Below are 27603 nucleotides of genomic sequence, written 5' to 3'. Positions count from 1 at the left end.
TCAGCTTTAAGTGTCCACCTGCCCGGACCTGTTTAAGAGAAGCAAGTCTGTGTTTCTTCATTGGTTCTCCCTAAGCCCCTCCTCTCAGATTTTTTTTCATTTTATTGGCAATTAAAATGCCTTTATCATGACGTGGAATATCAAATTACCATATTCTATACCTGTAGGGCTCTATAAAATAATATACCTATTAATAATTAGACTCCTGTTCCTACATAGGAATAAGCATTGAAAATAATAATTATGGAGCAGCTCAGAGTGGAAGCATGTTGAGCTACTTCTGATATTGGCAAAGTGGTAAGATTTTATGGTCACTGTGTTTGAAGATGACAGTTCTGAGCATGTTGGAAATAGTTTTAAGAGACGATGGCTTGAATTGATGGTTGATTTTGGCTCTATACATTTTAAGAAATGGTTTCAGGATTTATAGCTGGTATTTCTGGGCTCTGATGGTCTGATGTGGCTCTGTGCTATCCCTCAGAATTGAGATTTGCTAAAATGAGGAAGAATCATCTGGTTTACTAAAAAAATCAGTCCTCTGAAATCTGCCCCATAAAGTTGTAGTGAGAGAAGCAACATTTTTTGCCGTATATTGAAGAGGACAGAGTTCTTCCCTGAACCTTCTCTAAGACCATGATAGTACTGTTTTTTTCCTTTCTCATCCTTCCATTTTTTTCCCCTCTTCTGTCTCCTTTCTTAAATAAAATAATTTATATATAGAATTGAATGTTCTATTTCAACAAGGTCACTGTATGAGACTGTGCATTTACTCTAGTGACACTGCCGTTGGGCAAATAGCTTGGACATGTCTGTGAACAAGATTTGCCACCATTGAGAATATTTAAAGTATGTCTCTAGCCTTGAAGAACATTCTAAAATTCAAAATATTTTGTATATTTCTAAATATTTTAAATAAAGAGAGCAATGCCTCCAAGATGATCACTTTGCAGAAGACTGGTTTAGAATCTGCAAGCTCTAACGGAGTTGTTAAAGAATATGGTCTTAACATTCTGTGGCTTCAAGATAAGCCTCTTTTTTTTTTCTTTTTCTTTTTTTAAGAGATAGGGTTTCACTCTGTTGTCCAAGCTGGAGTGCAGTGGCAGGATCATAGCATGCTGCAAGCTCAAACTCTCGGGCTCAAGTGATCCTCCTGCCTCAGCCTCCCAAGTAGCTAAGAGTATAGGTGTGTGCCACCATACCTGGCCATGGGGAAAGCCTCTTCGTAAGACAATGCATTTTTAGAAAACTGATAGCTGATTTGACCTTCAAAACAATCAGGAGAAACATGAAAAGTAGACATTTATGTCTCCCATTTATTTATGTGAAATTTGAGGCTCAGAGATTGGGACTAGCTTGTGTTGGTATTTCCAAGACAATAGCTCTCTTTCCATTTTAGCAAATTCATCATATCTTGGCCCTCAGTTTCTTCATTTTTCAAATAATTGGATTGGCTAAGGAGACTACCAAGGTGTCTTTGAGCTCTCCAAACCTCTATGATGATTTCTACATCTTTGCTCTTTTCTGCAATCTTAGACACCACTGGTGCTGACATATGCACAGGCCATATGGACAGATCAATGTCAAACAGAGTGAATGAATAACCTATACTTGTCTCTCAAATGCTACTGACTTGGAAGACTTGTCTTTAGTATCAGTTTCTCTGAAAAGCTTTTTAGTACTTCTTCAACCCACACTTCTCTCTGTTCCTTAAATCTTTATTGCATTTAGAATCTAATCAGACAATTATAAATTTAAATATTTTAAAGTTGTTGCTTTTGTGCCTCGTTTCTCTTCCTCACCAGCTTGCGCTTTTTATAAGGCCAGGATCACTTATGAATTGATCTTAGAACTAGGCGCAGATGAAGTGTGGGTAAATATATTAGGTTAGTCTAGGTTGTGCTTCAGTAACACATTAGCACAACAAAGTTTACGTTTTGTGTGCATTAGACATGTTAGAGGTGAGCAGAGGACTCTGCTCTGTATATTTCAGGGACTTGGGTTGATAGTGGTTCCATCATGTTACTGCCATGTTATCCAGAATATATGGCTTCCTCAATTCCTACAGCAGGGAACGAGAGGTTCTGCAAAGGACAAAACTCATTCCCTTTCCCATAGCCCCTTGTTCAGAATGAGTCCCATGGCCATACCTGTTAGTGCTATGGATGGAATTATGCCTCCCATTCCCAAATTCATATGTTGAAGCCCCAAACCCCAATGCAGCTATATTTGGAGACAGAGCCTAAAAGGAGATAACTAAGGTTAAGTGAGATCATAACGGCAGGGCCCTGATGTGATAGGACCGGTGAGCTTGACCTCTCTGTTGCTTTCCCCACACACTTGCACAAAGAAGAGTCCATGCGAGCACACAGCCAGATGGCAGCCACCCACCAGCTAGGAGGAGGGGCCTCACCAAAAATCCACCATGTTGGTACCATAATCTTGGGTTTCCAGCCTCCAGAACTGTGAGGAAATAAAAAAAAAAAAATCTATTGTTTAAACCACCCAGTCTACGGTATTTTGTTATGACAATCTAGCAGATAGTTTTGGAGGTGGGAAATGTGGAGAAACAAGTGGCTCTTTGGGGAACAATGGATGTTTCTGCCAGAAGAGTCAGGGCAGTGGACAAGACAAACATGGTTCCCTGCACCCAGGGATCTAAATGAACCTGTTAGTGTTATTTGTGGCTTTCAGTTTTTCTACATGACTTGCAACCAAACCACAGGTAATTATTAGTTTTGAGTTCTGTGTACTTGGAAGAGACACAGAAAAAACTGAAAGCTTAACCAAATGAGGCATGCATTACAATTTCACATAGTGCTATGAGGCCTAAAATGTTTTTGGTTCCTTTGATTATCTCTTTATAGACATGAAGCTTAATATAGAAGATTTATCTCAATATGGTTGTAGAAATAAGCGTTGGAGGCCAGGCACAGTGGCTCACGCCTGTAATCCCAGCACTTTGGGAGGCCGAGGCGGGCGGATCACGAGGTTAGGAGATCGAGACCATCCTGGCCAACACGGTGAAACCCCATCTCTACTAAAAATACAAAAAACTAGCCGGGCGTGGTGGCAGGCACCTGTAGTCCCAGCTACTCGGGAGGCTGAGGCAGGAGAATGGCGTGAACCTGGGAGGCGGAGCTTGCAGTGAGCCGAGATTGTGCCACTGCACTCCATCCAGCCTGGGTGACAGAGCAAGACTCCATTTCAAAAAAAAAAACAAAAAGAAAAATTGGAGAAGATAGGCATTTATGTTCATCATTTTGGGGGTGATCAGGTTGCTATGGTCATAGTAATCATGGCTATATGCACATCTTTATTCCCTCTCTCAACATGAGTCTTTCTTTTTAGACACATTCCTAGTAATTAAACTTAAATTCGATCTACTCACCATCTAGTACTAGGATTTATCACATGATTTGTGTTGTTTTGCCCCAAGGAAAGGCTAACAGGAATTATGATGTCAGAATATAATCATGATAATACTGTACTTAAATTTTCTTTTTGCAACTTAAGAGCAAAACACACATATCACAGCCTGGAAGAAGACTTAACTGTTGAAATGTTCAAATCATTGTAGAGGTGGAGAAAATAGGCAGCGCAAATTCTATGTTTTCTTTAGAAAAGATGTCAAGTAGAATCATAAGTTTCATGCTTAAGAGGGTTTTTTTTCCCTTCATATGTGACTTTAAAAACCATTTTTGCCTTAGTGTAACTTTTAAAATACCGTTTCATAAACTAAAGTAGTTGTCTGGAATTCCTTGAAGCCCATGGTTTGGCTTCAGCAGGTTTTAAACAAATACACTGTCAGAAATCGATGTGGATACATTTCCAGCAGTTAATGCTCTAGTCACAGTAGATACTGTAAAATCAATAGCCTGAAATATCAGAGGTTTATAGTTGTATCAGATTCCCTAAATGCCTAACATTGTTTTAATTACTCTAATAAAAGAAAGCTGAGTGGACTTAAAAAAAAAAAAAGAAAGAAAAAAACCTTGCCTATAAAGAATGTTCTGCTCAAGCCAAAGCAAATTTTTTTTACAAGTTCTCTTAGAAAATCTGGAAGTATTTATGCATTTTCCTCTTCTTATGAGACAATGCCTGTTACCCAGCCAGTTCTGCATTGTACAGTGCTCTTTATAACAACAACCCTTAGAACAAGTTGATCAAATATGTTGCTCTAGTTGCACTAGCGATAGGGGTTAGAGATTTAGAACTTTTTACTTTTTGATGCATAGAAATAAGCATATTTAATGATCTAGTACTGGGACACTAAAGAGTGTTCATGAGATTTTCTAGTTTAATTTGGAGCCATAGTTGATTCAGGGGCTAGAAGAACACCATTTTGCTCAGAACATTGTCAGGAGTCACTTTTCCAGAGTGGAGATGTGTTTATATCATAGTGAAAAGACAGTTTAACAGGAGCAAAGAAGAGGAAAGACGAAGTTTGGATTGATCCAACAACCTGTTACATGCAGTCAGTACTTTTCCCATAGGGGACTTCATTCTGATTCTTATGAAAAGAAGTTCAAGATTTCCAAAAAAAATAGGATTAACATTCCTCATCCAGATTCATAGTATTGATGGTGTAGCTTTTGTTTACTAGAATACCCCAAGGCTTTGTGCCAGAATGTTAGAGTAATGTGCTTCTGAATGTGGATGGAGGTGAGGATGGCACCTGCATGGGTGGAATAATTTATGGGACATACCTGTACAGTGTAGGTTGATGGATTATAATGTGACTTTATAATGGTCACAGCCCAGTACACCCAAGATCTGCATTTCCGTGACCATCTTGAATCATTTCTGAGATCTTGCCTATTGATAATTATATCATTCATTATAGCTACCCAATATAATCTAGAATGGAGCCATTTAAGAGCCATAACTCTTCTCAGGAAGGTAGAGCTGCCCTTTGTGTGTACAGGTTAGCAGGAAAGGGCTGGCATGACGTAGGGTGAGGAAAAGGCAGCCCGTTATTATGGTTATCCTTGATTAGGTTGGCCCAGGTCAGGGTATGAGGATACCACCAGGCAGGCTGTGGCAGCATGGAATCTAATGTATCAACCTGGCAGGCAGGGGGCACCTGAGGAACACCGACCTTCATAGGATTGCCCTGCCACGTAGCTCCTTGGCTGCCCTCAGCCCTGCCCTGGAGCTTTCATAAAATCATAGAACTTGGGCACTTAAATGAGTATTAGCAAGTAGTCTGTCCTTACAATTTTATGGGTTGATGCAGCTAACATCCAGAGAGGTAAATCAGTTTGCAGTTGAGTTTGTGTGGGAGGTGGGGAGTAAAACTGAAGATTTTAGTGTCTAGTCCAGTCTTGCTACTATTTTTTTTTTTTTTTTTTTTTTTTTTTTTGAGATGGAGTCTCGCTCTGTCTCCCAGGCTGGAGTGCAGTGGCGCGATCTCGGCTGACTGCAAGCTCCGCCTCCCAGGTTCAAGCAATTCTCCTGCCTCAGCCTCCCAAGTAGCTGGGATTACAGGCGCCTGCCACCAAGCTTGGTTATTTTTTGTGTGTGTTTTTAGTAGAGACTGGGTTTCACCATGTTGGCCAGGCTGGTTTCGAACTCCTGACCTCAAGTGGCCCGCCTGCCTTGGCCTCCCAAAGTGCTGGGATTACAGGTGTGAGCCACTGCACCTGGCCAGTCTTTCTACTATTGCACCCTGACTCTTAGGCCATTTCTCCTAGGGATGGAGGATTCACAGGAAACCATTGCTATCTAAACCTGAAAGGACAGCTATATTCTCTGGGACCTGACTTAGTTAGAGAGTCGCATGCTGTGTGGTGTTTTGTGATTGGGCCATGGATCCTTGAGGGGAAGGAGCACAGTGAGCTCCATTGCTGTTGCTTCATGGTCTTGGTTCTCTGGCACCAAAACATAGCACCATGACAAGTATGATCGTGATGTCCCCAAAGTGAAATCATCTGCCGCTTGAACGTCAATATTTACAAGTTGAATTATTGGAATTCCATGATACCATGTTGTGCTTCTTAAGCAGAGTTAAAATGAAATCTATACAATGACATGCCCTCCACAGCATTAATTCACTGAGTATTTCTTTACTAGCCAGAGCACTTTTGAGAAAACCTGAATATTTTTAGCAAGGTCTTAAGAATATCTTTTTCTTTTATTTCTATATCTAACTCACGTGTTTATTTTATACATCTCTTATCTGTAGGCTGAATCTGGGATATTGTATATCGAATAACTACTAGATTAATTGCTCTTTTGTTAAATAAGCCCAGGTTTTTAAAGGAGGAGCCTGGGGGAAGAGATCTAATACAAGCCCAGTGGGGCTTGGCCATATGGCTGTCTCACATACAGTCCGTCTCACATGTGTTGTCTCAGTCCACTCAAGAGCTCCATGAAAAACGGATGTCTCTAGTTCCATTTTATAGAAGACAAAATAGGCAGAGAGACGTTGAGAATTTTGCCTATAGTCATGGAGGTGGTAATTGGTAAAGTGAGGATGTGAATGTTTTTCTATTTTCAAAAGCTGCCCTCTTGCCATTTACCCAGTTGTGGGTCATCCTTACATTGCTTTTCACTGAGTTCAAGGGGAATGTGGTTGTGCAGAAAAGTCTGTTTCCTGTTCATAATGTGCTAATGCTGCAAGGCAAGTAGATATCTGGGAGTTTGCTTTGTGTTCAGAAGTCTTTTTGCTGTGGCTGGACAGCATTTGTTGAGATAAGATATTATTCGTGCTGAACTTAACTCCTTTCTGCTGTTTGTTTGAGAAAAAGTACAGTCAATGGGCCTCCGATCATCTAATTTCAAATTTTTGTCCTCTTGTTATTCCTGATTATGTTTATCTCCAGTATAGTTTCTTCCTTTTCCTCCCTGTGAATGATATACTTTATCCTGGTAATTCTTTTTTACATTTCAGGGGAAGTGCTGGATATAGAACACTTTACCTTTATAAAAACATTATCTCTTTCTCCTTTTCCTCCTCTTCATCCTCATCAGTCTTTCTGTACTTACCATTGTTTCAAAGATGCTAATTATTTAATTGGAAGCAATATAAACTTTTTTGCTTTGAGAAAAGGAACTATGATGCTTCTTTTCCCCTGTTTCCTGGTTGATTTTTATATCCAACTGTACATCTAATCTCAAATTTGGAAAACCCTCCATGGTTTAGCTCCACTTCTTCTCTGACTCTGCACACCCACTCTTTGTTCCTTCGTATTGACCTGCCTTCCCCTGTCTTTACCCTCCTCCGTTGCCACTGGCTTTTCTCCCAGCTGGTGGTTGGTGTTATGCTTAGCTAGAGCTGTTCCATCTCTTTGGAATCTCTCTCCCCAGTAGAGCCATTGAGTCACTTCCTTGTTTCAGTTCTTGCCTAAACACAGTCCTACTTACTCTTGCAAGAGTTACAATGAATCAGACTTCTGTTTTATTTCATGTTTTCCCTCAGTGCAATCTCTACAAGTATTTTTTGAAACCTGTATCACTTTAACGTTTTGGGTTTTGTTTATTTACTCCTTTGGCTCTAAAAGATGTTCTCTACTGAAACTTAAAATATTTTATACTTTATTATATAATAGTCCTTCATAGCATAATAAAATGAGTTACATACATGTAATGAAGACAATTTATAAGAGTATTTCAGTTTATCATTTTTTAGTGTTTTAAATAGTAAGATTAAGTAATAGGTTCCTGACATGTGGCTATCTTTATGGAGTGGCCCTTTTAATAGTTAAATATCTGAACACTTTTAATAAATGTGTCCTGAGAGTTTATCAAATGGCTAGTACTTTAATGCTGGTTATAGGTTTTACCCACACCAGACACCAGTTGAGGAGGATGATTGGGGCCTGGAGTCCAGCCCATGCTCTGCTCATCCAACTCCATGTCCTGGTGCAGGTCACATCCTACAGCTGCCCTTTTCTAATCCCCACACAGGGGTTGATGGAGTCCCAGTATCTGGGATTGGACAAGCATCATTTAATCTCACAATCCTTTGGGGTTGGGATTACTGGCTCAGAGAGGTTGGATGATTTGCTGAACTTCTCACTGCTAGTAAGAAGTATCTGGGATTTCAATCCAAGTCTAATGACTCCAGTCCAGCACTCTTTTCTTACCACCACTGCTGGATCCTCCTTCCCCAGGACTCTGCACAGTGCAGCAAACACTCTTGGAATGAGGGTACGTTGTAGGCACTATAGGTACCAGCGATTTTAATACGTGAAAATTAAATCTTATAAAACCTTATGAAACCATATTCCACCATCTATCACAATCTCTTCAAATCATCATTCAGCCTCTGAAGCAACTCCAGTGGGGAGTTTTTAATGGACAAAAATTGTAATCCTTGGTTACCAAATAAGTTTTGAACTATCTTTCCTCTCACATTGATAGGCAGATGTAAAAGTGACTGTGATCACAGCCCAACTTTGAATATCAGGGAAGTGCTACAGTATTACCTCAAAAATGAGATTAAAGTCTGAAGATATGTGTTCCCAGTCAGGCCAAGATTTAGATACATACATTACCCTGCAATCTGTAATTTTTGACGACTAGCTTCAAAATTAAAGGTTTTTTTCACTATTGCTTATAATAATTTTGTGTTGTAAATGTAGTAACATGGATATTTGTGGAATAATTGTAATGATTCTTGAACAGCCTTACCTTCTGCATCACAGTGTTCATACAGATGTGCACATAGGAAGGGTTGAAAAGTTATTTTCATGCACTCAATGTTCCAGGAATCATGACCAGTGCACTGCTGAATCAAGGCTGGGAGTAGCTTTGTTTGTTTTTCTTCCTTTTGCCTTTTTTGTATAAGTGCTGTAGTTAGAGGCCCAGGCAGCATGAGCAACTCTAGAGATGTGGAAATGAGGGAGGAGGAGATAAGACAAAAGGAGGTGGTTAGGAGGCCGTCTGCCCAGACGCAGTCCTATTATAGATGTGAGAGCAGCAGAAACACTTGAGTTTTGCTGTGGTGTGTAGTAACTTGTATTTCCTAGATGGGATAATGTAACCTATCAGTATGTAGTGACCACAGAACCTTAGACCTTGCAGAAATCGTAAAGGTCATCTGCTTCATATCCTAGGCATCCCTGAGAGATGGGTTTCCATGGTCAGCTCCTAGTGAAGTCAGCATCTTCCACTGTTAAGGAGCATTAACTGTTGAAAAGATCTTCTGCTTAATGAGGTTGAATCCGCTCTTTCTATGATTTGTAGCCTTTAGTCCTGCCAATACAAGTTAAGCATCCCAAATCCAACAATCTGAAATCCAAAATGCTCCAGAGTCCAAAATGTTTTGAGTACCAACATAACACTCCAAGGAAATGCTCGTTGGAACAATTTAGATTTTGTACTTTTGGATTTGGGATGCTCAACTGGTAAGTATTTTCAAATATTCTAAAATCTGAAAATAACTAACATCTAAAATACTTCTAGTCCCAAGCGTTTTAGATCAGAGATCCTCAACCTGGACCTTCGTCGTGCAACAGGCTTCCTCTTGCTCAGGGTATCTGAACACTGCCATCATGTCTGCACGTAGTCTCACCGTTCCGCCTTTCCTCAGTTGATCCTTACAGGACCTGGTTGCCAGGACTTTCATTTCTCTGCTTGCACTGCTTCATCTAGGTCATGCATGGGCTGAATCCTGGAACAGCTGTGTAGGGTTGTAGTGTCCCTTAATCTGCAGCCCAAGGTCGTGTGAGCTTTTTGAGGCACTGTAGCTTGTTTGACCCGATAGGATTTTTGTTTCGGATTTGACTTAGCTAAATATTGGGTTGTAAATTTAGCACATTTCTCCAGGATTACTTATTCGTAAGACACATCCTGAAATGATAAGGCTTTCCATGTTAATGTAGTGAATAATTCACAAAGGAGGAATTCCATTTGTGTTTTTAACTTGTAAAACATCACCTCAATCTGTGCGTAAAAATATAGTTAGCGTGAGCCTATATCTGTGTGATTACATCTCACCAGAAAGCAGAACCTAACAGTCATAGATAAGGATTTTCTGAATGCTGATCTCATCCTATTCCATGTGATTCTCTTCAGTGTGGCCTTTTGGTGTGGGAGAGAGAAGATCTTTCCTCTACCTTCTTTTCCCGTAGGCATTTCCTACATCCAGGTGAGACCCTATGGTGTTCAGTGGTCTCTTGGGTGAGAGCCCTGAGTATGGCCACAAAGATCTCTCAGATGGAGTTTCTGGCTGCACATCGAAGCCTCTTCATAGTTAAATAACTGAAGGGCATATGTAGAACTTTGAGTCTTGTTATAACTGTGACTTCATCTCTTGTAGCTTATTCTTATACTGTGCAGACCCAGTTTCAAGACACACACAGTGTTGTGGTACCACCTACACTACCATTTATTTAAACAATTTGGATGGCTTATGCTGCTCTTGGCTGTGGACCTGCAAAAACAAAGCCATGGGATAAAGCGGCCTGAATCATGTAATGAAAACCTTGTACCTTTCTGGAGGCCCTGTTGAGAAAAAATGATTTATTTTTGCCCTACCAAATAAAACATTCTAGGAATCCAAGGTGAAAATTGGATTTTAACTGCTACTAACATTTTGAGCATATAAAATCAGCAAGTGTTGAGTGTTTCGCTTGATTAGGAGACGAACCTAAAGAGTCCAGTACAAGAATGATCTGCATATGATGTGAACTGGTGTCTTACATAAATTTTATAAAACTGGAAATAAACCCTAAGCATGCTTTGGCAGCCAGGTTGCAACGGTGGGGACCTCTGTGTTTTTACAGAATCATTTTGTTCCCAGTCTTAGGCCTGGGTCATTGTTCGCCTTTCCTCCCTTCAGTCCTTCATATTTCAGGGTTACACGTTTTGTGATTAAGCTCAAGGAGTATGGAAACTACCTGATTCCAGCCCCAAATATGTGCCTGTCTTCTCTAAGGTTCCCGTTTGTTCTCACGTTGGATCTGTCTCTCCCTCTTCTTCTCCCCATTCTGCGTGTACGTGCCTGTGCATGTTTGTTTCGCCATCTCTGTGACTACCTACCCACCTACCACTTTATCACTCTTTTTTTGGTCCATTCTTCCCCCGTGTCTGAGACTGTTCATCTGTGGCCCTGCCGCTGTTCCAACCTCGGGGACTTTCCCTCACTGCATGTGGTTAAACACTTTGCTGAGAGCCCTGTCTTCAAACAGACTTCCCCAGGTCATTGTGTTGGTATCTGGCACACAACGTCACTCATTGTTTATCCAGTTGTGTTGTTTTATAAGAGAGTTTCCTTATCTCAAGGAATGCGTGTCACGTGTCTGCAGGAGTTACTGCCCCGGTTTCATGAGATGTGATGGTCTTGGGCTTTACTGACTTATACTAGGGCTTTTTTCAGTGCCTTCCCCAGAATTACGTGTCTTTTCAAGTTCATCTAAAAAAAAAAAATTGTTTTGGTATGCCTACTTTTGGTTAACTCAAAATGTCTTTAACACCTGCTTTTATATTAGGGAAGTTCATTTTGTCTCGTAGGGTCATTTCTTATGGAGTCTGGTACTTTCGAGAGGGCAATTAGACTAACCTGTTTGATTGACAGGACCGTTTACGATCTACTCCACTCACACGCCTTCTACTCCCTGGGGAATCCGACAAACATTTGGGGCCTCAAATGGGACATCTGGAGTAGGGAGCTTTTATCTATAATAATAATAATAATGATAATGGTAATGATAGCTGACACATGTAAGTGCTCAGCTATAATGTTCAGCATTGCACATGCCTTTTTTCTTTCATGTTTCATGACCCTAGGAGAAAGATACTATTATGCACTCTACGTTATGGGTAGGAAAATGTCTAAGATAATGCGTGTAAGAAGTCCTACAGTCAGAATTCATACTCAGGCCTCTCTAACTCCTGAGTCACATTTTTAATCACTATCATATACTGCTGTTGGAGAGCACACAGCATCCTGTTGAAATCATTAAAAATAATAAAACCTTAGAACATCAAAGCTATGATGTAACTAAAACTTAGCTGAGCCTTCTGTGGTTTGGTCTTGTTTTACAATTTGGATATGTAGTTACTTAGCGCCTCAGTCAGAATGTTGCATGCTTGGACCTCGCAGAAAAGAAACGCTGCCCCTGGAGGCCTGCCAGGTGACTGGTGTCTACTACTTGCTGTCCTTCTGAGGGCCACCACATGCCTGGACCTTCTGTCACCACACTCTGCTCACTAGCCTGGGGTATGGATGCTAAACTTCCATTGGTTTTCTTTTTTTTTTTTGAAATAGAGTCTCGCTCTGTCGCCAGGCTGGAGTGCAGTGGTGCAATCTCGGCTCACTGCAATCTCTGCCTCCTGGGTTCAAGCGATCCCCCTGCCTCAGCCTCCTGAGTAGCTGGGACTAGAGGCACGCACCACCACGCCCGGCTAATTTTTTGTATTTTAGTAGAGATGGGGTTTCACCATGTTGGCCAGAATGGTCTCGATCTCCTGACCTCGTGATCTGCCTGCCTCGGCCTCCCAAAGTGCTGGGATTACAGGTGTGAGCCACCATGCCTGGCCCCTCCATTGGTTTTCACATAGCCATTGCTTGCCTGGATGGCCTACAACTAGCTTGTTCCTTAGTTCCCTAGGTTGGTTGTTCCTTTCTTCATGCAGTGTTTCCTGAGCATTTGCAACGTGTACTGTGTACTGGAATATAAACATAAGATACATACGCATTTAACAAAAATGCATCGCAGAGGCAGTAGACTGTATAGACAGTGCTGTGGGGTAAAAAGGAGGGAGGAACTCATTGGAATTAAGGAGATAGGGGAGGTTTCATAGTGATGGTTCTTCAGAGCTATTAATACATCTCATGGGTTGAATAAAGTTTATTCTGGGAAAGAAAAAAGGAGAGGGTGTTCCAGCCAGACATGCTCCTTTTGGAAGGACATGATTTGTTCAGAAAATAAAGAGCCCTTTAGTATGTCTGCAGGATAGAGGTGGATGGGGACAAGAGATTGCCTTAGGCGGGAATAGGAAGGACCTTATAGATCATTCTAGAGTGTGCCATTTTCAGACAATGGAGAGTCAGTGAAAGTTTTTAATCGGTAATGTGAGCAGATTTGTCTTTGGAAAGACAACTCTGGAAACTGTTGGGAGGATTTTTGTAGAGGCTGAGGCAGAGAAAGGCAGAATAACCCCTTGGATGCTCTGTGTTTGCACAGGAGACAAAAATGTGGGGTGTGTTAGTCTGCATAGCAGGGGTGGAGAGTCAGCTGGTCCTCCCCTCAGGCTGGCCTTTGGATGGGTCCACAGAGCAGGATCTGTTTTCTTAGGCACTTCCTCACCCCATTGAGGTGGTCTAACTTCAGGCCCCTGCCTCTCAGCTTTTTCTCACTTCCTGTGGTTGACCAGGAGTCTTACCTGGTCTTAACACTGGACAACCAGTGTTGCACCAGTAGCCTCTAAGTCCTACTCTTCTGCCTGCTCAAGCTGGTCTCGCTTAAACATGCTGGCACCTTCCTAGCTTGGCTGACCTCCCTGGGTCAGAACACTTGGCTGCCTGGAGCCTTCGTCTCTGCTAGAGCTGATTTGGCCCAGCCAGTAATTGTTTCTTCTGTCCTGTCTGTGCCCAGGCCTTGGGGTTATAGGAAGACCAGAAGCCTCTTGTAGGTGGGACCTGTGCCATCTTCTCACATTTTACACACATGCCATACCCTTAGAGTTATGTTCCCTGATGGTCCACACAAGAGATTTAAACAGACAGATACAACTAAAATCTAAAAAGCCTATATTGATCTTACACACTATGAGGCTGTTATTAAGAAAAAAAGGCATTGGAAATGTAAGTTTTATGAAGTACTCTGAGCAGTGACAGATTTTCTTAGACTAGAAAAACATCAAGGTGCTCCCATTTGGAAATGTACTTGTTCATTTTTGTGTTGTATTGATTTCTGTCCAGGTATTTTCTTTCCAAGTTTTATAGTTTTTTTCCTTTCTAATTGTGTCGATAACAAGGGAACTGGTTTATAGCGTGGCTGTGAGGAACAGCAGTGCTCTGGGGCTGGGCATCCTGCACTCAATTAACCTTCATATTTCACACCTAATCATTGCAGTGTGGCAAAGCGCTCCCTGGCCTTTCAAAGCAAGAGGACTGCTGTGGAACTGTGGGTACCTCCTGGGGCTTTAACAAATGCCAGAAATGCCCCAAGAAACCATGTAAGTAATGTTTCCTCACTCCTTTGCAGGTTAATGTAGCATATCTGTTTTTTATGATTACTCCTTTAATGATGAGGCAATATTAGACTTTCAAAGAACTCTCCTACTGAATTCTAGAATGTAGTACTATGATGTGCATTTCCAGAAAATTTGCAAGTCTGAAAAAGTTTTCATGTCAATTATTTTGTAATAAGCACAGTTATTAATTATCCTCTTTAGTTGGATTACTTATGGGGAAAAAAAGTCTTAAGTGGTAATGAGTTAATGAGGGACTTTTTGTCTCAGGGGAAGAGAAAATAAGATCTCTTTTAAAATGGTAAATAAATGTTTCAAACCCTGTAAAAAGTACAGTTGTTATTTCCTAGGTTTAAATTCCTTAAATGAGATTTTTATTAATGTCCACAACTTATGTTGTAGTTTTTGTTATATTATCGGTTTTCAAATTTCATTAAAAGGAAAGCTAAAATGGAGAAATAATTGGTTGTTGATTTGTAAAAGAGAAATTTATAATCACTAGGACACAATTCTTTCCCATTTTTTCTAACACTGGTTTTATGCTGTCACAGACCTCAGCAACATTAATCTATATTAACACCCCCAGGCTTTGATTTGCTTCTATTGTTCAGAACATGTTGATTTGAATAAATCAGGTTTACACCTTTTTAATACTCTCTTCCTGACAATAATTTGTACCTTTAGTTTTTCAATGTAGTATTAACTCTGGATAACTGATTTCTAATAAATACTTTTTTTTCTTTTTGAGACGGAATTTCACTATTGTCGCCCAGGCTGGAGCACAGTGGGGCAACCTCGGCTCACTGCAGCCTCCGCCTCTTGGGTTCAAGTGATTCTCCTGCTTCAGCCTCCTGAGTAGCTAGGGTTACAGACATCTGCCAACATGCCCAGCTAATTTTTGTATTTTCAGTAGAGATGGGGTTTCACCATGTTGGCCAGGCTGGTCTCCAACTCCTAACCTCAGGTGATCTGCCTGCCTCTGCTTCCCAAAGTGCTGGGATTACAGGCGTGAGCCACTGCGCCTGGCCATAAATAGTTTTTAGAGACAGAGGTGACTGGGTTTAAGTTGAGCTTTCTGACCCTTATTCATCATGTTTTTGCCAAGAGAGCAAGTGATATTTTTGTCAGTCATCTTTCTTTGCCTCATATAACTGAAGTTTTTATAATTTTTTTATTCTTTATACTGCAAGAAATTTCTCATTTGCTTTAAATGAATAATTTTTGTTTACTCCTCTTATCTGTTGATTTGATTGTATTCTCAAATACCTTTTAAACCTCTATATTCAATCTAGGATTTGCCATCTGGGCGTTAGTATTCCATATCTCTTTCTTACATTATTTGTTCTTCTACCAGTATAACAATTCATTTTAAGTAACTGTCTCTCATTTGGACTTCTTTGTCTCACAAACTTACAGATTTTCTAAATGCCTAAAGCAGGTAATTTTGTTTATTTTGTTGATACTACTCATCTCTTTTTAGAAGACTAACTTGTGGAAATGCCCACCGAAGTTCCTCATAATTAATGAATTCTTCATTTACAAAAATAATCCATGTAAATAAGGACATTTTCAGTACTGAGAGAATTTTCCAAGCAGATGTTCTAAGCTGATTCAATGATCATTTGCAATGCAAATTTCCAGGAAGTAGGTTGAGTGTGATGGTTCATCCTCACTGGAAGATCCATTTGCTTAAAATTATTTTGGCAACCTGACCAAAGGGATAGCTATGATACATTTGGTTTGATTTAAAAATTTTAGTGTTTGAAGTTAGGTAGACCTGAGTTCGACTCCCAACTCTTTCATTTGCTATTGAGCCTTACAGCTCATTAAGCAGGAATCTATACCTAAAACGTTGAAAAGGCGTTGCCATCTTTTTTTAAACCTGCCTCTTTGTTTACCATGTCTGTCTGTCTGTAGGAATATTGAGGAGGATGATATGTTTTCCACTGTTTGGTCTAAGGATTAAGGATGAGGGAAGTTAGGTTCATAGAACTTTGTTTTGGTCCTAAGTCTATGTTCTCTAATATTAAATACCTTCCCCATCTTTCTTATTTTTCTTTTTCATTTACCCCCTTCTTTGTGTATCTTTTGCTTAGCTGCTTCTCTTCTCTCGTGTCCAAACCCCAAAGTAGCAGGGATGTGATAGACATTAAAGGTAAAGGGATTCCTACTGTCCTTTTATTTTTTTTTTTTATCCCTAACTTCCACTCTTGACCTTTTGTCATTTTTGTCTAGAATTGCGTCATTTTTATCTAAGATGAGTTCACTGATGTCCGTGGTTTGCGAGCTCTGTATTTTAATCTTGATAAGGACTTAGTTGAATGTGAAAGTGCAAAGTTGCTGTCACTTTTAACTAAATGTTGGTGAAAAAGATCCATATGTTGGCTCATTTAATGCATAAAATTGAAGAGACTGCCTTCACTTCAGGAAGGGCACTGTGGACTATGAATGAAGTAAACTGTTAACATCTTGACATTTATTCTGTTTGTGTCCTCTTAAGTGACTCACTCCCAAGAAACACACTCAGGGTCACATTTTAAATGACATCTTCCTGTGTCATTTAAAACGTTTTCCTTTCCTTGGTTGGGACTCCTCTCTAAATCATATTCAGTTTGGAAGGAAGCAGACTTTCCTTGGCTTTCTACGCTATGCTTTTGTGTTCCACACCTCTTTTTTTTCCCTCAAACTAGTTCAAACTTTAGTTTTCAAGTGGCTTTTATTTAACATTTGAAGTTTTTGTTTAGCCACATACAGAAAGACCTTTCATTGTTGATCATTTTTTTGCTGTGAAAACTTAATTTTAAATCTGCAAATGATTTCATTAAATAGTTTGTGACCCATTAGAAATGTGCCTAGCATGAACAAGTCACTTGCCCTTTGAAACTTTTGAGAAGAAAATGGACATAAAATCCTAAGCTGAGGAGGACTGTAAGAGATTGCCTGGTCTGGCTGTCTGCCTTGAAGTAGATGACTGCTGAAACTTCTAGAACAAGTTAATATCCATCTCTTTTGACTTTGAGGAATTTGCAGCCAGAGATCCCACAATCTCTGCAGGAAGCCTGCTCTAGAGGTCTATGGGACAAGACAGACCTGAGGCCAAGGAGCTGAATGGAGGGACTGCCACACGCCCATATCTCCCCTCTTTTAATTTGCCTTTCCCAGATGCCTCACTCTGATCTTCTCTTTTAGGCATTCGGGGGAATCTGAAGAGAGGGGAAATACAGCAAAGAAAAGAATTGAAGGAGAAGAGGGACACCCCAGTACATATTCACCCTGTTCCTTTAGTGGTGACAGATAAAGAGCATATGGGGAGGCTGAAATAATTTTATTTTTTAAGAGAAAATTTCCCTCTTTATTTTCTACTTTCCCCTTTTACTCCTCTTTCAAGTCTTTTTTAGTGGTCTAATCTTTCATCCCATTTTGATTATAGCTTGTTTTCTGTTGCACAGTAGCCTCTTAATAGAAGAATTCCTTACTGCAGGACATAGCAATGGCATTTGACACTTTGGGAGTGCTTATCACACTTAGGCCCTGTGGTAGGCATTTTTCGTGAATTATCTCTAAACTGCAGAAGAATTCTTCCCTGCTCAGTAGATGGGAATTACCCTCATTGTATAGAATTTCTGTGTGAAACCCAAGTGGCTTGTTTCCCAAGGTCACAGCTATTGATAGGAAGAGGATTTGAAACCCACTTCTGCCACACCCCCGAACTTTGGCTGCATCCGCTATGCCAGGTGCTCTCTCAAGTCTCACTCTAGAGTATCAGAATCTCAGGAAATAGGGTTTTGTTGAGAAGTTGGTGATTGCAACATATGTATTGTTTCCATATTCTGAGTGTAGCCCTTTTAATTTCCTGACTTCCTCTCATCGCCTGCCTATTCTTCTCCGGTTCATAATAGTGAGAATCATCTCATGACTGGGATACCCGATCCAGCAATTAGGATGAGTGTATAATTTATTGCCTAAAGTGGGACACTTTGGGGAGTAAAGTACTGTTAATTAACTTTGCTGGAATAACAGACATCACCCTGAATGTTCCAGGACATGTAGTAACCCTACCTACAATGGATAAGAAAATCCAAAACCTGAAGCACATCAATGGGGAGGAATAGATCCTTTGTGATGGAAATATGTAATCACTAATTAGAAGAAAATGTACAACAATCTTAGGATTGTTTCAGTTAACATAATAAAGATTTACTGATAATTTCTTGGGACTTATTGCAAAATAAGAAGTATCCTGAAAAATAAGCAGAATGGGAAAGAAATTATGGAGATATACATTGGTATTGGTTTCTTATATTAATAAATGAATAAGTAAGTTTGCTGATGCCTTAAATCGCTTCAGATATCACTTACAATAGTCTAAGATTGTAAGAATTTAAGTATGTACCAAAGCATTTCTTCCCTTACAGCTTATCATGGATACAACCAAATGATGGAATGCCTACCGGGTTATAAGCGGGTTAACAACACCTTTTGCCAAGGTAAGACTAACTGAATTCATTGATGTGGACTCAACAGTTGTTTTGGCTTTTTAGAAACTTCAGTTGTTTGCCACGGCTTGCTCATTCGCCCAGCCTGTCACAGTGAACCACCTCATGTTCACTCCTTTTGGCTAAGGAAATGTAAGGAAATAAGTTTAAAATATGGTTATTGGAATTGCTTTACTACCACTGAAACTTGATGCCAGTTTTTAATCTAAAAGAGTTTGGATAGAATTTAAAAGAGTTTGGATCACATCAGAGAGCACACTGTGGTTTCCATGCTAGTCACCTCATATCCTTTCATGGGCGTGTGCACACATGTGCTTGCAGGCACCCACATGTACTTAGCAGTTCTACTTCATTGCCAATGCATGGTTGGGCAACAGAGTTCCCTTTTCTCCTCTCATCAAAATGTTGTTGGTCATCTCAGGAACTAGATACCAGAGTAAACACATTTTGCCTAGGCAATAAGAAAAGCTATGTAGCTAAGTGTGAAATGCCCTGAGTACTTTTGTTTGGTTTATGTTGAACAGTACAGCAAAGTTGTACAAGCAGGGGGAAGCTAGGAGATTGTCTGGTCCAGTGTCTACTTTATAAATGAGAAAACTCAAGCCCAGAGAGGTTAAGTGACTTTCTTGTGGCAGCATAGAGCTGAGATTATAACTTGAGTTTACCAAGGCCTAGTTTATACCCATATATGATATCATATTTTGTTTTAGTTACTTTATGGGAAGACCAATGCTTCTAATTTCCCTTTACATGTCTAGGATGAAGATGTTGTTATTAGTAACTTGGAAATAAGTATACATTGAAACTGAGAAAGCAGAGAGCCTCCCAGAGTCTGATAGAACCAAAAGCCATTTTGAGAACATGGCACATGTCTTCTGATTTGTGTTCTGAGGCTCTGTATCCTTCACCAGCATATGTATTTAGGATAGAGTAGATTAAGGTCATGTTACAGAGTATAGGTTAACCCCCTATTCAAATGGCTCATGTCAAAGGAATATCTTGATTACCTGAGAATTTTCTCAAGTAGATTGTCTATCACCCTATTCAAATGGCTCATGCCAAAGGAATATCTTGATTTTTTATCTGAGAATTTTCTCAATTGTCTATAGTGCATCTGTGTAACTTTTATGGTATGTAGAGTCTTTGGTAACATAAAAGAATTTATTTAGAAATGCACATACAGTCTGTCTTTGAAAGACTTTGTCTTAAAAATATTGTAAGCCCTCATCATGTGTCACAGAATGTTGAGAAAATTAGAATTAACCACTTAAGGAGAGGACATCCATGACACATTTTGAGAAACATCTGCTAAACTTAGTAACATGGGAATAGTGGATTAATCTACATTATTTTAGAGTCAGAATTTAAGGTATCATTGAATTAATTAGATGGATGAATGAGTAGGTTAAATTAAATAATGAATAGATTTTAAGATGCATATTTTACAATATAAACCAAGTTATTGTTTTATAGATTTGGATAAAAGTCTATAGCCTTAGCACATCTGTAGGATGCATTAGTAGAAATGGAATGAACAGGGCAGTGGAAGTAACAACCTTGTACACTGTGCCCCTCAGACTGATTTGGGGTTTGGGTGTTCAGTGTTCATTATTGTCTTTTGGTTAATAAAGTCAACCAAGTTTGTGAAGGACCTAGAAACATGAGTGTGTTTAGCACGCAGAAGTACAGACTTAAGAGAAATATTATGGCTGCCCTATAAACACGCCTTAAAATGTTTGTAAACAGGCCACTAAATGATTAACTGTCCTACAAAACAAGACATACCTAATAACAGGGGACACTTCAGGAAACTCGGTGTCGAGGAGCTAAAACTTATGTGAAAGGCTGAGATGTAATTCCTTTCTTCTCATGCACAGTCTCTGTCCCAGGGGACTGATGGTAATGATAGCATCATAGAACTGGAATGTGCCTATGGGCCATCTAACCTTATATGCTGTTCAGGGTAAAAATACTCTTATCATATCCCTGGCCAATAGTTATTAAGAAGCTATCAGGTCACCTCTATGGACAGGAAGCTCAGTACTTCCAAAGACATTTCATTACAAGGTTGTTGGGGAACTCTATTCTGCAGAAAAGGCTTTCTTGTAGTTGTTCTATTAAACTAGAGGACAGAGGAGGGTCCTTATTTATCCTTCACTAATCCAATCCTGCATAGCTAATTGTTAGATACATTTTCCAGAATGTCAGATGCTCCTAATTTCTCTTAATGTCAAATGGATAAAATATACTAATGTTCTCTTGGTATGGTGTGTTTATTTGTTTGCCATTTTTTTACCATTCATAGATATTTGAAGACAGAAGGCTTACTCTCTCTTAGATAGTTTTATGGTGTTATTTCTTCCTTACGTATTTAGCGTAATTCACAGGAGAAGACATTTGGTCCTGAAGTTTTCTTTTAGAAAGTGTTTCGGTTATGGAGCAAATTAATAGCTATACTATTATTCAGATTTCCCATTACTACTTTGTGTCAGTTTTAATAATCTGTATTACCTTAGAAAGTGTCATTTTATCCAAAATGTCAAATGTATTAATATGAAATGTTTTCCTAATATCCTCTTTTCTTTTTAATTTATATAGCAACCCCCATCCCTTTTAGTTATATTGCTACTTGTGCTATATTTGTTTTTCTTGAATTAGGCTTGCCGGTGGTTTATCAATGTTACCAATTTTTCCCCCAAAGAATCAGTTATTTGCTTTGTTGAAAACATTTGTCTATTTCACTAATTTCTGATCTTTGTTTTCTTTTCCTATACCTTTTTGTTCAATTGCTACTATTTCTAATTTCTTTAGATGCATACTTAGGTCATTGATGTCAGCCTTTCTTCTTTTTCTGAAATGTAAATAAAAGGCTGTAAATTTCTATCAGTCTAGATTCTGACTTTAACTGTGTCCCTTAATTTTGTGTCATTTTCTTATCTTTAAGTTCAAGTTTTTAAAAAAATTCCTTTTATTTTTTATCAGCATATAATAATTGTACATATTTATGGGGTATGTAGTGATGTTTTGATACTTAAAATGTATAGTGATCAGATCAAGGTATTTAGCAAATCCATCATCTTGAACATTTATAATTGAAACATTCAGTGTATCTTCCTTCTACCTATTTGAAACTATATAACTACAAAACACTAGAACTTATTCTTCCTATTTAACTGTTATATTAGTCCGTTTTCACACTGCTGAAAAAGATATACCCGAGACTGGGCATTTTACAAAAGAAAGAGATTTAACTGGACTTACAGTTCCACATGGCTGGGGAGGCCTCACAATCATGGTGGAAGCCAAGGAGGATCAAGTCACATCTTACATGGATGGCAGCAGGCAAAAGAGAACTTGTGCAGGGGAACACCTATATTTAAAACCATCAGATCTCGTGAAACTTACTCACTACCACAAGAACAGCAAGGGAAAGACTTGTCCCCATGATTCATTACCTCCTACCAGGTCCCTCCCACGACATGTGGGAATTCAAGATGAGATTTGGGTGGGGATACAGCCAAACGATATCAGCTGTCATTTTGTATCTTTTAACAAATCTGTCTTTACCTTCACCTTCCCTCTACCCTTCCCAGCCTCTAGTTATCTTCTGTTCTACTTTTTACTTCAGTGAGATCAACTTTTTTTTGCTTCCACTTATAAGTGAGAGTATGTGGTGTTTAACTTTCTGTTCCTGGCTGATTTCACTTAACATAATGTCCTCCAACTCCATCCATGTTACACAAATGACAGGATTTCATTCATTTTTATGACTGATTAGTATTCTGTTTTGTATATACACCACATTTTCTTTATCCATTCATGTATTTTTGGACACCTAGGTTGATTCCGTATCTTGGCTATTATGACTGGTGCTGCAATAATAAGTTCAACTTTTAAAAATTATTCTGATTTTGTTATTGACCCATGGATTATTTAGAAATGTATTGCTTAATATGCAAATACTTGTGAAATTTTTCTTGTTCTATCAGTTGTTGAGAAAGGTGTTAAAATTGCCTGCTACGATTATGGAATGGATTTTTTTCTTTCACCTCTGGCAAATTTCAGTCTGTATCTTTTTACCTTTACAATGGGTGTCTTATAGACAACATGTAGTTGAGTCTTGCTTCTTTTCTACATTCTGATATCTCTGCCTCTTAATAGGGGTGTTTATTGCAGTATAATCTAAAGTAATTGATCCTGGCATACCCCAAAATTGGGGCCTAGCCTGAGAGGGTTTTTGGCTCTGCTCAGGAAAGAGTTCAAGGCTGAGCCAGCAGTGAAAGAAAGCAAGTTTATTAGAGTAGCAGGTACAGCAGAATGGCTGCTCCATAGACAGATCAGGGCTATCCCACAGGTGGGGTGGCCCAGCATAGTAGCAGCAGCATACAGCAACAGTAGCCATCCGGAGCAGCAGTCCCTGTAAATTGCTGGCTAGCTATATTTAATACTCACTCTTAATAATATGCTAATTAAGGGGCAGCTTATTTCGAATTTTCTAGAAAATAAGTGGGGAGTTCTTGGAACCATGTAAGATAACTTCTGGGTCACTGTCATGGCATTTGTAAACTGTCATAGTGCTGGTAGCAGTGTCTTTATGCTAATGAGCAGTGAGGGCGACTAGAGGTTGCCTTCATGGCCCTCAGTTGGTTCTGGCCATTTTTTCTGCTACAGCCTATTTTGATTAGCAGGGTCATGATTAGTGCTCAGAAAATAAGTCTTGCTGATCTCCTACCTCATAATTATTGATGTGGTTAGATTTAGGTCTATCTAAACATCTTTGTCTGATCAGGAATTTTTTTGTTCTTTTCTTTCCCTTTCCTTAGAATTCCATTTTATCTATTGGCTTTTTACCAGTATGTTTTTGCATCATTTTACCTTTTTTTTTTTTGTCTTTTTTTGAGACGGAGTCTTGTTTGTTGCCCAGACTGGAGTGCAGTGGCATGATCTCAGCTCACTGCAACCTCCGCCTCCTGGGTTCAGGTGATTCTCCTGCTTCAGCCTCCTGAGTAGCTGAGTAGCACCAACACACCTGACTAATTTTTGTATTTTTAGTAGAGATGGGGTTTCACCATGTTGGCCAGGCTGGTCTTGAATTCCTGGCCTCAAGCAAATCACCCGTCTCCACCTCCAAAAGTGCTGGGATCACAGGTGTAAGCCACTGTGCCTGGCCTTTTTGTATTATTTTAAAGGGATTGCTCTAGGAATTATAATGTGTGTAGTAACTGATAGACCGTTTATATTATAATTCCTAGAGCAATCAGGAATTTAACAGTTTAAGTTTTCATAGCCTATTTAGAGTTAACATAGTACCTCTAAACAGAAAATATAGAAATCTTGCCTCCAAGTAGCTCCTCTTTTTGGCCTGAAGATCAGTCCCCTACTTATGCCCCCTGCCACACCCTTAGTGAAAACCACCATGAGAGTCTCCCAGACAGTAGTAGGATTTCCTCTTACTCTGTGTTGGAATTATTTATTCACATTATATGTTGTTGTTCACCTCTTTCTTTTCCTGACAGGCTGATTTCTCAGACATCAAGGACCCAGTCTTACTCACTTTTGTGAACCCAGAGGCCCAATTTTTAAAAAATAGATTTGATGTGGATGAAGAAAGGGTTCATTTGTTATTGATGAGATAAGAAGCTCTTTTTTTTTTTTTTTTTTTTTTTTTTTGACAGAGTCTCGCTCTGTCGCCAGGCTGGAGTGCAGTGGCACAATCTTGGCTCACTGCAGCCTCTGCCTCCCAGATTCAAGCAATTCTCCTGCCTCAGCCTCCTGAGTAGCTGGAACTACAGGCGTGCGCCGCCATGCCTGGCTACTTTTTTTGTATTTTTAGTAGAGACGGGGTTTCACCATGTTGGCCAGGAATGTCTTGATCTCCTGACCTCGTGATCCACCCGCCTCGGCCTCCCAAAGTGCTGGGATTACAGGCATGAGCCACCACGCCCGGCCAAGAAGCTCTTATTATAGCTTTATTTTATTTGGTCCAGTACCAATGACTTACAAATAAAACCAACATATTTGTAGTCATTCATGATAAACTATGTTTGTAAGCCCAGAAGTCATAAACTTATAAAGAGGGAAATAAATAATGAATTAATTTGATTTTAATAACTAAATTTACTGTGTGCCAGATGCTTTGTTTAATAAGCACTTTATATTAGTTATCTCCATTAGCCTTTAAGTTTTCTTTTTAAAGTAGGCACTATTATACCCCATTTTACAGGAGAAATTGAGACCTAGAGAGGCTAAGTCATTTGTGCAGCATATTGCTAATAAGTGCTACATGTAGGAATTAAACCAAGGTAGAATGAGGCCAGAACTTATGCTATCAACCATCTTGTTCTACTTTAGGGAAAGAGAACTAACCTTTATTGATCATTTACTATGGGTTAGTCCATATGCTATGTGCTTGGTTTAATCTTCAAAACAATCCTATGAGATTTGGGCATTATTAGTCCCAGTTAGACATTGAGACACAGAGAAAGTAAATAACTTTCCCAGGGTCACAAAGACAGTTAATAAGCCCAACCAGGGTTATACTCTTTTTTTTTTTTTTTTGAGATGGAGTCTCACTCTGTCGCCAGGCTGGAGTGCAGTGGTGCAATCTCGGCTCACTGCAATCTCCGCCTCCTGGGTTCAAGCGATTCCCCTGCCTCAGCCTCCCAAGTAGCTGGGACTACAAGCGCACGCCACCACGCCCGGCTAATTTTTTATATTTTTAGTAGAGACAGGGTTTCACCATGTTTGCCAGGATGGTTTTGATCTCCCAACCTTCTGATTCACCCACCTCAGCCTCTGAAAGTGCTGGGATTACGGGTGTGAGCCACTGTACCCGGCCCTAACCAGGGTTATACTCTCATACCACCTATGGCCACCTTTACCAATTATATATTTGTTTATATTTTGTAAAGTATCACTAATGCAGATGCTAGCTAATTAGAAGATATGCCATCTGTTGTGAGAGCTAATAGAAGTCAAAGCAATTAATATTAATTTTGTTTTATTTCATTAAAAAGTGATGGTTATCAGCCAGATGTAATGGCTCATGCCTGTATTCCCAGCACTTTGGGAGGCTGAGGCAAAAGGATTGCTTGAGGCTAGGAGTTTAAAACCAGCCTGGGCAACAAAGCAAGACCCTGTCTCTACAAAAAAAATAAAATAAAAATTTGCTGGGTGTGGTGGTGCATGCCTGTAATCCCAGCTACTGAGAAGCTGAGGCAGAAGGGTTGCTTGAGTCCAGGAGTTCGAGGCTGCAGTGAGCTACGATCGTGCCACTGCACTGAAGCTTGGGCAACAAAGTGAGACCCTGTCTCTAAAAAGAAAGAAGGCAGGGAGGAAGGAAGGAGAGAGGGAGGGAGAGAAAGTTGTACAATACATTTCTTCTACTGGCTGATTAATGTTTTGAACAATTTATATTAATAAAAATACCACTTTAGAAGTGATAGAAGTGCAAATTTGCAAGTAATCACTTGCTATCTATTTTGTATGTCAGAATGGAGACTTATTCAAGTAATTGCATGAGTTTTTTTGCATTTTCCTCTGTCGGTACGGCTGACTGACCCTCAGCAAACTTTGTTCATACTGAGCATATTAGGTGGTTCCGCCTTAGTCAATTCACTGATGGTCTACTGGTAACACCAAATCCTGGCTTAGGTCTCTGGAGGATATTTGTAAAGCAGTGTTATACTTTTTGGCAATGATTCTAAAGTGAAGTAACACACAAAATTCTATTTCATGGGTCCTCGAGGCACTGCTAAATTACATTACAAAGGCATTTGACTCATAATATGATTTCATTCAGTAAATCTATTGAAATTACTATTGAGAGAAGGGCTTAATTTCACTCCCTTTGTGATATTGATGGTCAGTAAAATGAAATCGAACTTGCTCACATTACATATGTACATTCAGTTTTCCTAGAACCTTGAAGCTTTTTGATTTTGTTTTCCTAAAGGTTTTCAAAAGGAGCCCATTTAGCATCTAATTGCTTGTGCCTTCCACATTGTTCTTACAGTCTAATGTCTTCTCAGTTTACAAAGCACTTTTAAAATTAAAGTGGTTAATAACTAGAATTACATTATTTCCTTCAACTAAGTGAACTAATGTCCTGAAACAACTTTTACTAATGTGCAGTCAGTAACAAAGAACCAGCTGTATACATGTTAATTTGAGGAGCTTTCAAATAATTGCCTTCAAAGTTGTTTTTTTTCCTCCTCTCCAGTGGTGCTGCAATTATCTTTTCAAAGGAATGATTTATTACATATACACACACGGAGCTCCAAAACAGCCTTGCTACTCTCAGCATTATGGAATTGTTATAATTTGCTTCATTTATCATAACAAACAATACAGTTAAATGCTCTGATGGATCTAGAGCAGCATTTGTCATTTGATTATTATGCTATAAAGGTCTGATGTAGAACTAGAATTAAATGAAATAATACTAAGAGCTCCTACGTCCATGCTGCTTTTCTTTAAAACTCAGTCCTTCCCTGAGTGGAAATACTGAGTACTCTCTTTTGTCCATATTTTGCCATAAGTGGGTTCTTAAAAAGTTAGATGTAAATCTAAGTTTCAAAAATAGAATTTGGTTCTGAAAGTACTTGGGGAATCAGTCTGTTGAGTGATTTTATTAAAAGCAAGTATCTCTTTTGACATACCAAAGTCACTTACCAGTTTCAGTTTACAAGGATAAAATCAACTTAGTATTATTTGCTACATTTTTAGCACGTACTGTGGGCAATACCACAGTACCTCAGCACGTGCTGAATGTAATTAAAAGACATCTACACTTTTATAATTCAGTGTATGTATATTCGTTTTTCATAGATCATCTCGAAGACTTTTTAAATGACTCAGTATTCCACAAACATTAATCGCTGGGGCACTCCTAGCTTTAGACTGAAAGTATGTGTGATGAATGATGGGTAAGACATTGTTCCTGCCCTTAGAATTTAGTGTAATG

General features: G+C 39.4%; 1 protein-coding gene across 15 annotated transcripts in view; it reads left to right on the top strand.

The window, feature by feature from the left end:
* Nucleotides 1-27603, top strand: part of LTBP1 (latent transforming growth factor beta binding protein 1) — a 450758-nt gene that overhangs the window by 255640 nt on the left and 167515 nt on the right. For all 15 annotated transcript variants that reach the window (XM_009442275.5, XM_515398.8, XM_063789991.1 and 12 more), the window contains 2 exons: nt 14025-14127; nt 18558-18629. In XM_009442275.5, coding sequence (XP_009440550.2) covers nt 14025-14127; nt 18558-18629 — 175 coding nt within the window. The remainder of the gene's footprint in view (nt 1-14024; nt 14128-18557; nt 18630-27603) is intronic.

The sequence above is a fragment of the Pan troglodytes genome, chromosome 12, assembly GCF_028858775.2.
Source record: "Pan troglodytes isolate AG18354 chromosome 12, NHGRI_mPanTro3-v2.0_pri, whole genome shotgun sequence".
NCBI lineage: Eukaryota > Metazoa > Chordata > Mammalia > Primates > Hominidae > Pan > Pan troglodytes.
The sequence above is the reverse complement of the archived record's forward strand: the minus strand, read 5'-3'. Positions and strand labels throughout refer to the sequence as shown.